Source organism: Triplophysa rosa, linkage group LG9, assembly GCF_024868665.1.
Source record: "Triplophysa rosa linkage group LG9, Trosa_1v2, whole genome shotgun sequence".
Taxonomy (NCBI): Eukaryota; Metazoa; Chordata; class Actinopteri; order Cypriniformes; family Nemacheilidae; genus Triplophysa; species Triplophysa rosa.
Window position 1 is genome coordinate 22,327,043 of NC_079898.1, and position 14,378 is coordinate 22,341,420.

General features: G+C 37.8%; 3 protein-coding genes across 7 annotated transcripts in view; 2 read left to right on the forward strand and 1 right to left on the reverse strand.

Moving 5' to 3' along the window:
* The window catches only part of tarbp1 (TAR (HIV-1) RNA binding protein 1), a 22,846-nt gene extending 17,182 nt beyond the window's left edge, over positions 1–5,664 (forward strand). For 3 of the 4 annotated variants that reach the window (XM_057341845.1, XM_057341848.1, XM_057341846.1), the window contains exons 27-29: positions 1,057–1,181; positions 2,889–3,025; positions 4,571–5,664. In XM_057341845.1, coding sequence (XP_057197828.1) covers positions 1,057–1,181; positions 2,889–3,025; positions 4,571–4,733 — 425 coding nt within the window. In that variant the 3' untranslated portion in view covers positions 4,734–5,664. The remainder of the gene's footprint in view (positions 1–1,056; positions 1,182–2,888; positions 3,026–4,570) is intronic. The other variant, XR_008963530.1, reaches the window with a different exon arrangement.
* Positions 5,585–8,651, forward strand: LOC130558749 (5-hydroxytryptamine receptor 1D). The gene is made up of 3 exons (XM_057341350.1): positions 5,585–5,599; positions 6,699–6,899; positions 7,084–8,651. The coding sequence occupies exons 1-3, from the start codon at positions 5,585–5,587 to the stop codon at positions 8,377–8,379; spliced, it is 1,512 nt and encodes a 503-aa protein (XP_057197333.1). The 3' UTR covers positions 8,380–8,651.
* The window catches only part of slc35f3b (solute carrier family 35 member F3b), a 45,597-nt gene continuing 39,861 nt past the window's right edge, over positions 8,643–14,378 (reverse strand). For both annotated transcript variants that reach the window (XM_057341849.1, XM_057341850.1), the window contains 4 exons: positions 12,978–13,103; positions 11,217–11,409; positions 11,048–11,137; positions 8,643–10,824 (listed from right to left, as the gene is read on the reverse strand). In XM_057341849.1, the coding sequence (XP_057197832.1) occupies positions 10,592–10,824; positions 11,048–11,137; positions 11,217–11,409; positions 12,978–13,103 (642 nt within the window). In that variant the 3' untranslated portion in view covers positions 8,643–10,591. The remainder of the gene's footprint in view (positions 10,825–11,047; positions 11,138–11,216; positions 11,410–12,977; positions 13,104–14,378) is intronic.

Genomic DNA, 14,378 nt, shown 5'->3' on the forward strand with positions numbered 1-14,378 from the left:
GATTTCTCTTAGCCGTTGTTGATGTTCAAATCACCAAAACAAACACCCCCCTACCCCCATCTTTCGCTTTCGTCAGCGCTCGGCTCGGCTAATGTCCGTCCTGTGCACTGTGCACCTTACTGCTGATTGGCTACAAGGTTGTTTTGGTACTCGGCCCGACTCAGTTGTCTAAAGCGTGATTCGGAAATCGGTTACCCCGCCTTTAAATATGCAAATGTTATAATATTCTAATCGTTTAAAAAACGTACTTCTAGTTCATTTACAGGAAGGAATTTTGTACTCTGCCTGTGCTTGTGTTTTTTGTTGGTTTATGTGTGTTGCAGACAGAAGTCTTTGGCCACTGCGCCACTGTTTTTTTTCAACCTCTCACATCACGTCAAGTTCAAAATAGTCCAAGCACAGCATATCTATGTCAGAGTACCACAACAATGAAACTGTGAATCTGGAGGAACATTTTGAGTCTTTACTGTTGATTTCTTTATTATCAACAGTGTACTACTGTGTATCTGTTCTGTTTAATTTCATCTAGTGTGTAAAAGCTTTGTTCACTGCTTTAAATGACGTTCTAATGCCTTGCGACGTTTTGTTGCTAAGTTTTGCCTGCGTGTTAAATGTCTCTGTTGTGTGTGCCATAATGAAATTCAGAGGAACCCATCAACGTCACTTCTGCATCACCCAACAAAGCTCATCATAAAAGGCGTTATCTCATTCGAACATTTAATACAGCGGGTTATTGTTGGTTTGATAGGCGTGTGGTTTTCATATCCCTTTTATCTAGTTGGTGTGTTTCATTAAACTGAGTGTCAACATTTGTTCATAGACTGATAAAGGAAACCACATATGGCTGAAACAGTCGTCTTGTGAATTTACTCTGATAAATGAGAGGATTTACGAACATAAGCAGAGAAACAAGTCATGCTCAGTGTTTGATCTTTTGATAATTATGTTCACTACACAAGACCGGTCGAGTTCATTAGAGTGTTTCTGTATTGTTCTTTATCTTTTTTGTAGTTGTGCAATAATACAGTAGTTGTTGTGATTGTGTGTTTGTTTCAGGTCTGTGTAGGACATGTGAGATCTTTGGAGCTAAAGCTCTGGTTCTGGACAGTCTGAGACACGTGAATGACAAACAATTCCAGGCGCTCAGTGTGTCCTCAGAGTTGTGGCTGCCATTGCTGGAGGTGTGTGTGTTTTTAAAGTATAGTTGATGCCTGGATATAGATTGTTTGTCTGGTTATTGAATTGTATTATGTTTATAATATTTCTGCCTTTCTGTCCTACAGAAACAATGAATGTATGATACTTTATTATTTTACTGTGCCTTTGTTACACAAACATGTGACATGCTTTGATTATAGTAATACATCTGAATGCTGAATAATAGTTTTTTTAAACACCATTGGTGAATGGTTTGTTAGGATAAGACAATATTTGTCCAAAATACAACTATTTAAAACTCTGGAATCTGAGGGTGCAAAATATTGAGAAAATCGCCTTTAAAGTTGTCCATCAGAGGCGCTGTAGCAGGCCGTTGCTAAGAAGAAACTGGTTTGTTTTAACGCTCTATGAAGTTTGTAGGCGTAATTCCGGTCATTTTTGTTCGTGACTTTGCTGCATCCACTCACAAAAATAAAGTTTTGATATATTTACTGTAGGAAATTTACAAAATGGCTTCATGGAACATGATATTTACTTAATATCCTAATGATTTTGGGCATAAAAGACCCATACAATGTATTGTTGGTAGTTGCTACACTTAAGTATAGTAAGGACACTTTGAAATAAAGTGTAACCAAATGTATTTTTGCTTAAAGAGAATTTATGACAAACTACATTCTATAGCACTTACAATGTTGCATTATTGCAAAGTAGAGACATCAGAAAAAAAATAAAGGAAAGGAAATGAAATAAAGATAAAACATGATATTAGGATACATTGCATTATTGCAAAGCTTAACAGTAGAGAGACATCAGTAAAAAATAGAAAAAAAAGGAAAATAAATTATGATGAAAAATTATATTAAAGGGGTCATGTGACACGGCTGAAACGAATATAATCGTTTGTTTTAGATGTAATGCAATGTGTATACACGATTTAAAGTTCAAAACCGCTGTATTTCCCACCGTGCATGTTTGTATCTCCTCTTTGCCCCGCCTCTCTGAAACGCGCAGATTTTTTTACAAAGCTCATCGCTCTGAAAAGCGAGGTGTGCTATGATTGGCCAGTTAACCAGTGCGTAGTGATTGGTCGAATACTGCAAGCGTGTGACAGAAATTTAACGTTTCTTACCATATTTGGAACATCAGGTTCCAGAGCAATTGTACTGACAGGTACGCCCACCTTACTTGCGTATACATTTGGGCGGTCTTAGTCAAATCATACCACGAACTGACGTGGATTTGTGGGGGTGTGGTTACACGAGGCGTTTCAGGCAGGTCTGGGTGAGCATTCGCTTTTAGATAGAATGCATCTTTTGTTTCCGAAACATTAATTTTTGCAATATAACGTGTCTAATACATGCATGGGCAACTTATAACACACCAAAGACACAGAAAAACACGTATTCGCGCCATATGACCCCTTTAAGATACAATCAATGATGTTGTGTCTGGGCTTGTTCTGACGGATAGATCACATTTCTATTTTGTGCCACTAGTAGTGCAAAAATGACACTTCATCCTTAAATCAATAGCCATATTTTTATCTTTCCACAGTTTGGGCCGAGCCGGCCTGAATAACAAATACCACTACATGAAGACAAATGTACATGTAAATGCATTTTGTCAGTCAATTCTACACAACACTACAAAACTGTAGACCTGTTGTGTGTGTGTGGAATCTGTCAAGATTGCTCAGTAATCTAACATTATTTACCAAAATTTTCCAGGTGAAGCCTGCCGAGTTATCAGACTTCCTGCAGCTGAAGAAGAGCGAGGGATACTGGGTAATAGGTGTGGAGCAGACATCCAACAGCCAGAATTTACAAGATTACACGTTTCCTGAGAGAAGCCTTTTGCTACTTGGGTAAATACACATACGCATCTAAATTCATTCTGTGTTCATCGGGCCCCAAAACATGTTCCGGCCCACCTCGGATAAACTCTAAATAGATGAATTTCAATCATATTTTATATTACTTTTAACCAGCTGCACCCAAGGTCATTTTTATCTAAAGTGCATTAAATGCTTAAAGGGGCAGTTCACCCAAAAATGATTGATCATTTACTCACGCTCAAGTTATTCTAAAACCGTATTAAAATCTTTGTTCTGTTGAAAACAAAAGAAGGTATTTTGAACAGTTAACAGCAAACTAAACAGTTCTGGGGCAGTAGTAGTAGTACTAGTACTAGTAGTAGTAAGTCTATGGTGCCCCAAATTTGGTTACAAACATTCTTCCAAATATCTTTGTTCAGCAGAACAACAAATTTTACACAGGATTGGAACAACTTGAGGTTGAGTAAATGATGATTTTCATTTTTGCGTCAACTATCCCTTTAACTTTTTATTTGTATGCGCATTCACTGGGAATGAAACCCATTACTTTCCTAACTGTTGTTCTGCAGGAAATCAGATGAAAGGCTCAAATGAGCCACTGTACTTAAACTCAAACAAGCAAATAATTGATCTTTGATTCGATTGACTCGTAAGAAGAGCAGAGTTGTCATCATGAAAAGGGTGATGGTATAAAAATAGCGTCTTATTGTTGTGCTTAGGGTGCAGTTTAATGTTATCGGGCTAATTGATGCTTCACTCCCTGTGAGATTTCCTCACCCCTGGATGCAGCTGGAGAGAGAGATGCTTGCCCTGACATGCCAGGCACACATCAGCAAAACCAGCCGTACACACAATACACGCATTCAGAAAACATCTACCCTCCTTCCGTCTGACATCTAATGTACGGTACTGAAGTGGTTTTTACAGCGAAAATCTACTGGTCTTCTACGTCATTTAGACAAAATCTTTTATGTTTGAGAACAGTAAACCAAATGTTGACACTCTTTACTAATAGAGAATAAATGTGTCGAGTATTATAACCCATATTTCTATTTAAAAATATTTTGGTAGGTCTCAACATAGACCTGCCTGGAAAAAAGCTTGACATAATCTCATATTAGCAGTACTGTCATATCACGTACTGCTGTTATGTTGTCATCCTGTCAGGTTAATAAAAGGTAATAGTGATGAGAAGGCTAAATAACCACAACCTTCGCTGCAACAATACAATAATCAAAATGAGTGTGTGTTCCAAAAAATGTGTGTGTGTGATTGGTCTTAATGCATCATTTGTCTGAGCATAAAGACACCTGTTGTTTTCTGCACAGCAGGTGTCTGAATCACTGCATTGTTATTGCCTGATTATCTTACTGATGTGAAGCCTCCAAGCAGCGGTTTGTGTCAGATGTGCCATTTAAAAGCTTTGTTTACCCTTGGGTACTTACAGAGGATTCAGACGTTGACCTCATCAAGGATATTGGCTCTTTCTGTCTCTGTATACTATCCTAGAAGGACAAGAGACGTTTTCCCTGATGTTTTTGCATAACTATGAACTATTTGTTTGTCTCTGGACAGTAATGAAAGGGAAGGCATCCCTGCAAACCTGCTGCAGCTGGTAGATGTGTGTGTGGAAATTCCTCAGCAAGGTATCACTCGTTCCCTCAATGTGCACGTGAGCGCCGCCCTGCTGGTGTGGGAATATACCCGGCAGCATTTAGGACCAAGCACTGGATCGTAAACCCGCCAGAAAGATGGACTGAACAGTTCTGTGTTTTAGCAGAAAGCATATGTCAGTATTTAAAAGATGTTACATTGTAAAGCCTGGTTCTTGTTTAAGGTTATTTTGCTTATTAACGCAGTTTTGTTTTTGAGGTGATTGTATCTCATCCTGTGTTTTGATTCTTTTTGACATTTTTAAACTATTTTAGATGAATGTGTATTTTCCCTTTTAAGTTTAAAAAATGTATACTTTTGGTACAATAAACAGTTTGAAAACAATCTCCCAACGAGTCCTTCAAAGTGTTAAAGTCACATTCAAATGATATTTACATGCTATGTTTGTTTTCACAAGTTAATTATGGTCTAAAGCTTTTGAAGATGCAGTGTGATGTATTTAATTACAATCTATCCTAAAGCCTTGCGAAACTAACCAACCCTCTTAATAGTGTTCATTCATCAAGTCATGTGTTTGAGTTTCCATGTTGTCATCGCTGTGGATAACTGATGGCTGATGGGGGGACCCTGGAGACGCCAAACTGCGCAGCGCTCTCAGGTGTGCACATGGCATATAAGAAATTAAACAGGATCGCAGCTGGCTGCTTAAGTTTCGTTTAAATAAAATGAATTCGCCGTTTTCTTTTTAAAAGCTATATTCGCAGAAACGGTGTATTAATGTATATTTTTTCTTTTAGTGGCCAGAGGCGTGTGCCACACCTGGGATTGGGAGATCTAGTTTATCCATATCAGATTTATTTTTAATGACTGCTTTGAATGGATCCCTCGCTGAATACGTGGTTTGATTTACATGAATCTGAGATACGGAGTTCATTGAAGAACTCGACGGTTGTGTCTTCTCGTGCGCGTCTAATAATGGAGACGCTGATGGTACTGATGAGTCTGGGCGCAGTGACGGGTAAGTTTATAACTAAACTATTTATCTCAGGTGTAACACGGACATAAAACATTGCATCTGAAACGTTTAAATACATGCACGTTTGAGTGATGAATTGTAAGATATTTATTTTTGTTGCACTTTTCTAAATGCGCATTGTTGCCAGTGTTGGGTGCACTAGTTACTAAGTGATTAGTTACTGTAACTTAATTACTTTTCCCTTGAAAAAGTAAACTTTTTCTGTAATTTATTTATAGTTACTTCTGATGTAATTTAACTAAATACTTTGAATTTTGATGTCTATTCCTTGCACGCACAAAGTCTAACTAAAAAATCTGTGCTTTAATGTATAATTCTCACATTTGTAATACTTTAGTCAGTTAACCTCTTAACAAGCGGCCCTATTTTTGAGTATTTTCTGAAAACGACGTACCCAAATTCAAACACCTGCAGCTCTTAAACCATGTGGTCTATATTCATAATTCTGGTATTTATGTAGTTTTATATTCTTTATTTTAATGAATGAAAAGAGCCGTTTCATGTCTTTCTTTGAATTACTTAACAAATCAAGGTTGATATAGGATATAGAAAGTAATTAGTAATTAAATACTTTTTGGAGAGAGTACTTTGTACAGTAATCTAATTACACTATTGAATATGTAATTAGTAACTAGTAATTAATTACTTCTTCAGAGTAACTTGCCCAACACTGATTGTTGCCAGATAACATAAAAAGAGTGAAAATACGCATGGATATACTGTAGATCGACTCTTGTAATATGGGGGATAAAGGGAATGTTGAAACGATTATCAGTTAAACAAAATCACTTGTCTAATTGTTTTCTGCTATTTGTTTGTCTAACGCCAAATCATTTTGCCATGTTTTATCAAATTAAAGTAAACATTTAAATGAGACACAAGGCTGTCAAGTTCAATTCATATGATCAACTACATCTCAGCCAACTCGCAACTTATTAATAAGTGCTTTTCCTCATTTCCTCATTTCACACGTAATGAACCAATCATACTAGTGTGTTTAAATCTTAAAGGTACAGTACAGTAGTATACAATTTAATAATGATATGATACAAGATTCATATCCATTTATTCTGTCTTTGTTGTTTATTGTCAGGAAATGCTTTGGTCATCGTGATCGTGGCAGCCACGAAAACTCTCCACACTGTGACCTCCGTCCTGATCATCAACCTGGCCATCAGTGATCTGTTAGTGGGAATAGGCGTCATGCCTTTTGTGGCGGTTTCCATTATGAACAACGGATGGGTCAGCTGCCATGTCAGTACTTACACTTAGCCTACACACAACACCATATTTAACAAATCTCTTTTAATGACAGTTCAAAGTTCTCCTTTTGACAGCGAATTGACCGAATTTTCATTTTTGGGTGAACTACTTCTTTACGATGTTATTTTCTTTCGAGTTTGCTGTGTTTGGTCAGATATTTCTGTCTGTTTTTCAGGATCTATGTCTGTATGTTGGCTACACCTCTTCTGTCTACTGCACTGCGTCGGTCTTAACTCTCGCCGCTATTGCGCTGGACCGTTACTTCTCCATCGTGGACTGCCTGCGGTACGATTCCCGCTGCACCGTATGGAGAACAGGTTCGGCTGTGTTGTGGATCTGGATGCAAGCCATGGTGACCAGCTGTCCTCCTCTCTTCGGCTGGAGCAACGTGAGCTACGTGGCTCCAATGTACAGCTGTGCCGTAAACTGGGCAAACAGCCCCAGCTACACGGTTTTCATGGCTGTACTGTGCTTCCTCCTTCCGGGCATAGTCATCCTGTACTGTTACGTGAAGATAGTACGCGTGGCCCGGTACCATGCCAGGAGGATCCACAGCTTGGAGGAACATTTCCGGAGCAAGCCCACATCGGCATCTGTCTCGGATCTTCATCATGCATCTGCAGATGTGGAGATTTACGCGCCCTCCAAGCTGGTGTACTACGTGAGCGGCAGGTTTGTGACTGACGTGCGATTGGAGGTTCCGGGTGAAATAGCTCCGGAAGCACCATCTGGAGGTGACGGTTCTTCCGGGGAAGCTGATGGACGTCTGCACTCCATCCTGGCTCAACTCCACGGCAGCAGTCCTCAGCATCCCAACCCACCTCAGCACCACGGCATCTTGAGGTTGTTCATGGTCATCGCTGCTTTTTTTCTTTGCTGGACGCCGTACATTAGCGTATCTCTAGTGCAGGCTACCGAAACCGCTCTTTCTCGGCACACCAGCCTCGTACCCTCCTCTGCGGTTACGTTCTCGTACTGGCTTGTGTTGTTTAATTCTGATATCAACCCTTTGCTGTACGCCCTCCTGAGCAAGCGCTTTCAGAGGGCTCTTCAGAGTTTGAGATGGAAGATTCAGGCCAGGCTGGGTGGCGCTGTGGGACAAGCCGGAGTTGAGAGATCTACGGTCGGAGGTGGAGTAGAGAGCGACCCCACGAACGGGACGAGCCACAGCTCCACAGCACAGTCCAGAAATGATGGGGCACCCCAGGAGTCGACATACTCCTCCGTCTTTACTCTCAGCTCTTCGTTTCCCAACAGCATAGAGGAGCAGCTAAGCAATGTTATTCCTCCTGCTTCTCAATCTGTCTGTCGGAAATGTGGCGGAAGTGATGCCAAGACTGTGGATCACCTGCAGGTTCCTTCTAGACAACATGAGAGGAACCGACTCCCCTACTCTGCTGCAACTAAAAAGAAACAAGCAACGTTCTTTTATGGACAGATTACAGTAAGAGTTGAGCACGATATCTGCTGAAGATATTTGCTGTCTTGCGTACGCTCTTTAAACTAAAGGTGAAAAAATAGGAGCTTGATATTTTTTCTTTTATTTCATCAAATGTGGGGACAGAAAAACAACCGTGGACAAAGTCACTGTTACTGGATGTTATGATGTTTAGGCAGTTTTTGTAATAAACATTTCAATCAGAGTTGGTCTACAGTAGGTGATATTGTTGATCATGTACAAATAGACCAAAAAATCTCATCAAAATGAGCCTTTACAGAGAAGTTGCATGCAAAAACAACATTTCGCTGCTCTCCTTCTAAAACCTGGTATCTCCACATTTTTTGCCATACATTTTTTTCAGTCATCCTTTGTTTGTCACTGGGTTTTGCAAATATCTAACCAATACAAAGCATTTAAAAAAGTACAGTGTTTATTCCACTTCCTGGAAAACAGTGAAAGTGAACATCTGAGGTTTCGGAAGGACAGCAACGATTTGGTTTTCTAACATTTTTTGTGTGAATCCCACGTAAATTCCAATGTGAAACAGCTGATTACATTGTAAAAATGTAAAATTCATGTTTTTTTTTTTCTTCAAACAGAAGAATAAAGGAGAAATGTAGAGACTTATGTGGTTTAAAAACAGACAAAGCGGATGTATTAAATGGAGTTCTCGTTTATTTGTTTCAACGTCATTTGCCTCAAATATGATCATAATGCATTTCAGTGTAAAAATCATTCCTTACAAAGGTTTACAATAATGTCTAGCAATAATTCCAGAGGAATACGATATCATATTTATTGTCATCGTAACAATGACAATGGGAGACAGTGCTGATGAGTTTCTATTGCAAATCAAAGGCAGTGAAGCTGTCAGCTAGGGTTTGTTGGCATTTTCTGCATGCGGTTTCCTGTAGATCGAATTCCCTTTCAATGGGACAGTCCATAAGATCGAGAAATTAAAAAAATAATAATATTCGAGTCTTATGAAGTGCAGGGTGTGTATTTGAATATGTTGCACATGTAAAAGTGCAGTTTCAGTTCTGGTCACCACTTTAGGAAAGTTCGTAGTATGGGTGCACTTTTCAGAACTGGTCATACATTCGCAGGACGTCTGTGGCCCCATTGCCGGTTGTGTGACTGAGGAAAGTCTCTTCACTTGCCAACACTGACCCTGAAGTGTCCTCACAGTGATTAGCATGTGATTCAGTAAAACTGTAATGGATATGACAAGGAATTTATTCCGTGTAAACAGTTTGGACTTCTTGGTGCCCCCCGTAGGAGACTCTGGATGTTGCCGTTGTCCAACACGAGTTTCACAGTTTGGGAGATGAAATCCTTAGGTTGATAGATGTTACGGTTCATACGTTATATCAATGTTTGGCACATGATTTGTCAGATTGATAATGTGAACTTTACTAATAAAAAGTTAAAATATTTATTATTTGCTAACCTTTCTGTTAAACCTGTATGAGCTGCTACTTGAACAATTTAAACAAAATTAAGAAAACATTTTCTCTTTTTGTTCCATTACAGAAAGCTTTTGTATGGTTTCAATTACCATAAGTGCATGAGTCGCATGTTCTGCAATAATAATGCATGGAAAATATCAAACAAAGTATTGAACATTTCTTTGTGATCCACATAAAATGTCAAGTTGTAAAGGTTAAAATAATGAAAAAATTATAAAAATTAAAAAATTATAAAAAATAAAAATCTAAGATTTCAAGAACACAGTTGTACAATCAGAATAAGTAAGAATGCGGACATAAATTTACATTATAAAATTAAAGGTCCTATTGAGATTATTCTCAAAACATTATGAATTTAAATTTATAATAGTGTTTTTATAAGAATATTTAATAAAACTTATTTTTTATGTAGACGTGGAAATAAAATGCCATCATGTTAAAGTGAGTAAAAGAATTCAGATTTTTTTCATTCTGAACTTTTCGTTTATGAACAGTAAAATGACAGACAATGAAATGAATCGAAGAAAAAAATCACGATCGGCAGCGACTTGAAATTGTGGGCATTAGTCACATTGGTGGTAACAGCTGTCTGGCTTAAGTTTCCCAATTCATTATCATTGTTGACATCCACTGACAGAAGGGAGAATTAAAAAAAAAAGATTTTTTGTCATCATGGCAAATACAGCCATTCCTAGAGAGCCTTGTTTACTGAAGATGATGGGATGAACTATTCCAAACACCATCCAGTCTCTTGAACATGACACAAGCGTGTGTCAGTGTGAAAACGTGGACATGGAGGTCCTGGCCCGTCGGGTCCAGTTGAGCCCGCCTACCGTCTCAGCCGGCTCAACGGGCTGTTCGCGTTTTCTGAGTTTGGTGCCGAGTTCAATCAGACATTGATCCCAGTCCTCTGGTAGGAGCAGCATGAGGAAGCCCAGGCAGATGATAAACACAGCAATGAGACGCACTGTGTTGAAGTGAATATCACAAGTGTACAGGTCCACCACTATAATACAAACACAAAACACACTTCATTTTGAAGATTGACAGAATAAGTTACAATTCACTTTCATTGTATGCAAAAGCTGAATATGTAAATGTATCCTTTTGTGTTTCACAAAAGAAAGAACACAAGGGTGAATAAACGAAGACAGGATCTTTATCTCTTGTCAGTTATATAGTTTTAAAAGAAAATTCTAGATAAAAGCTTTTGATGTTAATGAACTTACTTGCATTGACAGGGACACTCAGAACAATGCCAAGTGAAATCAGTGTTGGGTATGTAACAGCGATTCCAAAGTTCACCAGAATATTAAATGCTATAGAGGAAGAAGATGAACAAATATGAGTCACTTAAACCAACAAAATTTGTTGAATTTTTTTCTGTGTTTTATTTACCTAGTAAGAGACCAGCTACTCCACACAGGAAAGCCCAAGGGAGCTCATATATAGATGTGAAGTATTCAACATGTGTGAAGTACAGGATAACTGGCACAAAGCTCATGAAAACAAAGTTTGCGCCTCCAACAATAGTCAGAAACAGAGCTGCTTCTCCAAATTTGGCACTTCCCAGGACAAGCTTGAAAAGCACCTGAAAGAGAAATAACATGATCTGTGTTGGAGGGGATGACAAATTAAAAGTCCAACATTAGATGCTCAACAGGTCAAATAAAGCATCTAATCTTACCCAAAATAAACCAAACATTTGTATTTCAAAAACTTGAGTGAACTGAGGCAATAACCAAACACATTCTCATGAGCCATAACTTGACTCTGGGGAGGTTTGGTATATTTTGTGTCTTTATCTTAATTTATAAAAAAAATCAATTGCAGCTGTATTATTAAACACGAAAATTATATGGAAAACAAATGCTAAAAACTGACCTACCATAACTATAAACTTATAATGATTAGGGTTGGGAATCAAAAATCAATTACAATTATTCGAAAGGTTTGGAATAGGATACTTTATATAAAATTTAAATTCCTCTTATCAATAACTGTGTGCACACTTTCAGAAATGTGCACGTGTTAACTTGTGATCTGCTGATATAACCTTTATAAAAATTATACCATATTTTTATGGTATTTGTAGTAAAGCACAGTAACCACAAATTGACCATAGCTTTATAATAGTAACAACAGTTTAACCATGATATTTGAGGTTAAACTATGGTAATACAAAGAGTAATAAATCGGACAAAACATGGTTGCTATATATACAGTACATATTCGGTATATACACAAAACGGTACTCATAAATATATATACTGTATATATATTTTGCAAACCAGTCAATAAGCAGGCTAAATTACCATGCAGATTGCTATCTAAATGGTTTACTTTATTTTTTACAACTTCGGAAAATCGGAAATGGGAATCAGAAATGGTAAGCAGAATCGGAATTGATCAAATTCAAACGATACCCAACCCTAATAATGATTTATGTATGATTTCTTGGGAAATGTCTGTTTGACATTATTTGACTTTAACCCACATAAAGTACACAATTTTGTATTTCAAACAGGAAGGCAAAAGTTACAGATTGTAGCTTTTAAGACATTATACTTTTAAAGGAACAATACAGGGTTTTAAGGAGGATCTATTGACAGCAATGCAAAATAATATAAAAACCTATTTCTTCAGAGGTGTATAAAGACCTTACGTAATGAACCGTTATGTTTGTAATACCTTAGAATAAGCTATTTATATCTACAATACATACAGAGTGACTTTTTGTTCTATGGTGGCCACCGTCGTGTTTGGACTGAGCGATTCGTTGCAAATCTACAATACAACACTAGTGGCCGCTGTAAATCAAAAACTGCGCCTTTAAATAGTTTCAACAAATCTTAGTACATTTTTTGTTAATAGCTACTTGTACAACTAATGATTTTTTAAAGGAGTCTCTTGAGTGTAGTCTAATTTAAACTGTGTATCTAGGACAGGATAAATATAGACAAGAACATTCATCATCTAATCTTTCAAATGACTGCAGGAAGAGAGGAAATAGAGACCGTTTCTGTCTCAGGATGAGTCTAAAATGATGCAACTCAGGGTGCCTCATTTTTTAAATGTCATTGATTCTACAGTCAATGAACAGCAATAACACACATAACTGGAATGATTTGCTTTGAAAGCTATGTGAAATGGGGTTACCTTGTAGAGAGCGGAGGCAGATGCTGAAGCCACCACCAGTGTGATTCCTATAACCGAATGACTGTGAAACCCATCGGCGTATGTCAGCATCACTATTCCAGCAATGGCCAGAATGGCAGCAACAATCTTCCAAAAGAAGAAAATAAAACACACAAAAGACATTGTAATGCATAGCTTGAGGCACTTTTGGAAGACTCTGAATGCTGGTTTCTTTCCCAACGTCAAATAAACGTTTTTTTTAAACGTCTATAAAGGGTTCACCTGAAAATATTTCACAATTCATGGACCTTTATGCAGTTCAAAACTTGTGACTCTTTATTTGTTGAGCAAAAAAGGGAATATTTTGAGAAATGTTTTTTTGCTCATACGATAGAAGTCGAGAGGGGCCAATCATGTTTGGTTACCAACATTTTTCAAAATATGTTCTTTTGTGTTCTGCAGAAGAAGGAATGTCATGCTGGTTTAAAATGAATGAGGGTGAGTAAATAATGCAAGAATTTTTTGGGTGAACTGTCCCTTTAAGAGCACTAATCAATACATTAATTCTATCAACACATCTAGGTTAAATTTGATCTTTTGTTGTCTCAGAGCAGTGTTTTTTCTCCAAACAAGATTGAAGGTTCATCAATATTATTTTTCATTTAAAACCTCACATGCAAATTCTGTTGTATATATTGTATATACAGTTATATAGTTATATATATATACAGCACGCACACACACACATATGTACATATACATATATATGCAGTACACACACACACACACACACACACACACACACACACACACACACACACACACACACACACACACACACACACACACACACACACACACACACACACACACACACAGAATAACAGTTTTCATCTGTATTCTTCTTGAGCGTTATATCAGATGGAACAGGCCTGCTTTATAAAACCCAAGCTGCGTGTGTGCATTGTGTTTATATGTGCGTATCCCGGCGTATCCGAAGTGAAGCTGAATTGAGTGCAGTAGAGGAACATTAGGAGGGAGTCAGAAAGACTGATGATTACCATTGTTCCACCCAAAGACTGCATAACAGCCATCTCACGCTCTGTTCTCCTCTCGCTCTCGCTCTCATCCACCTCTGTCCCAAAACACTGTTCTATCTCTTCTATTCTATCAGAGATTTACCGTTTCACAATCATCTCAACAGGAGAAACGGCAGGAAAATACCATTAGAAATACACGAGTGAATCTCATAAATCCTGCTAGGAACATGTCTGGGTCATTTCAACCATAAATCATAGAAACGCTAAATTATATTTTGCAGGTTTTCCCAATATTTATATAAATACAACAGGTTATTTCCATACTAAACACCTAAACATCAATATTTCGTTCTATTATTTTTGCAACTTTTTAAGATATACG

Excerpts from the sequence above, each read along its gene's own strand:
- LOC130558749 (XM_057341350.1), top strand. Across the intron at positions 6,900-7,083 it reads ACGGATGGGTCAGCTGCCAT|GATCTATGTCTGTATGTTGG; the intron begins GTCAGTACTTAC and ends TCTGTTTTTCAG.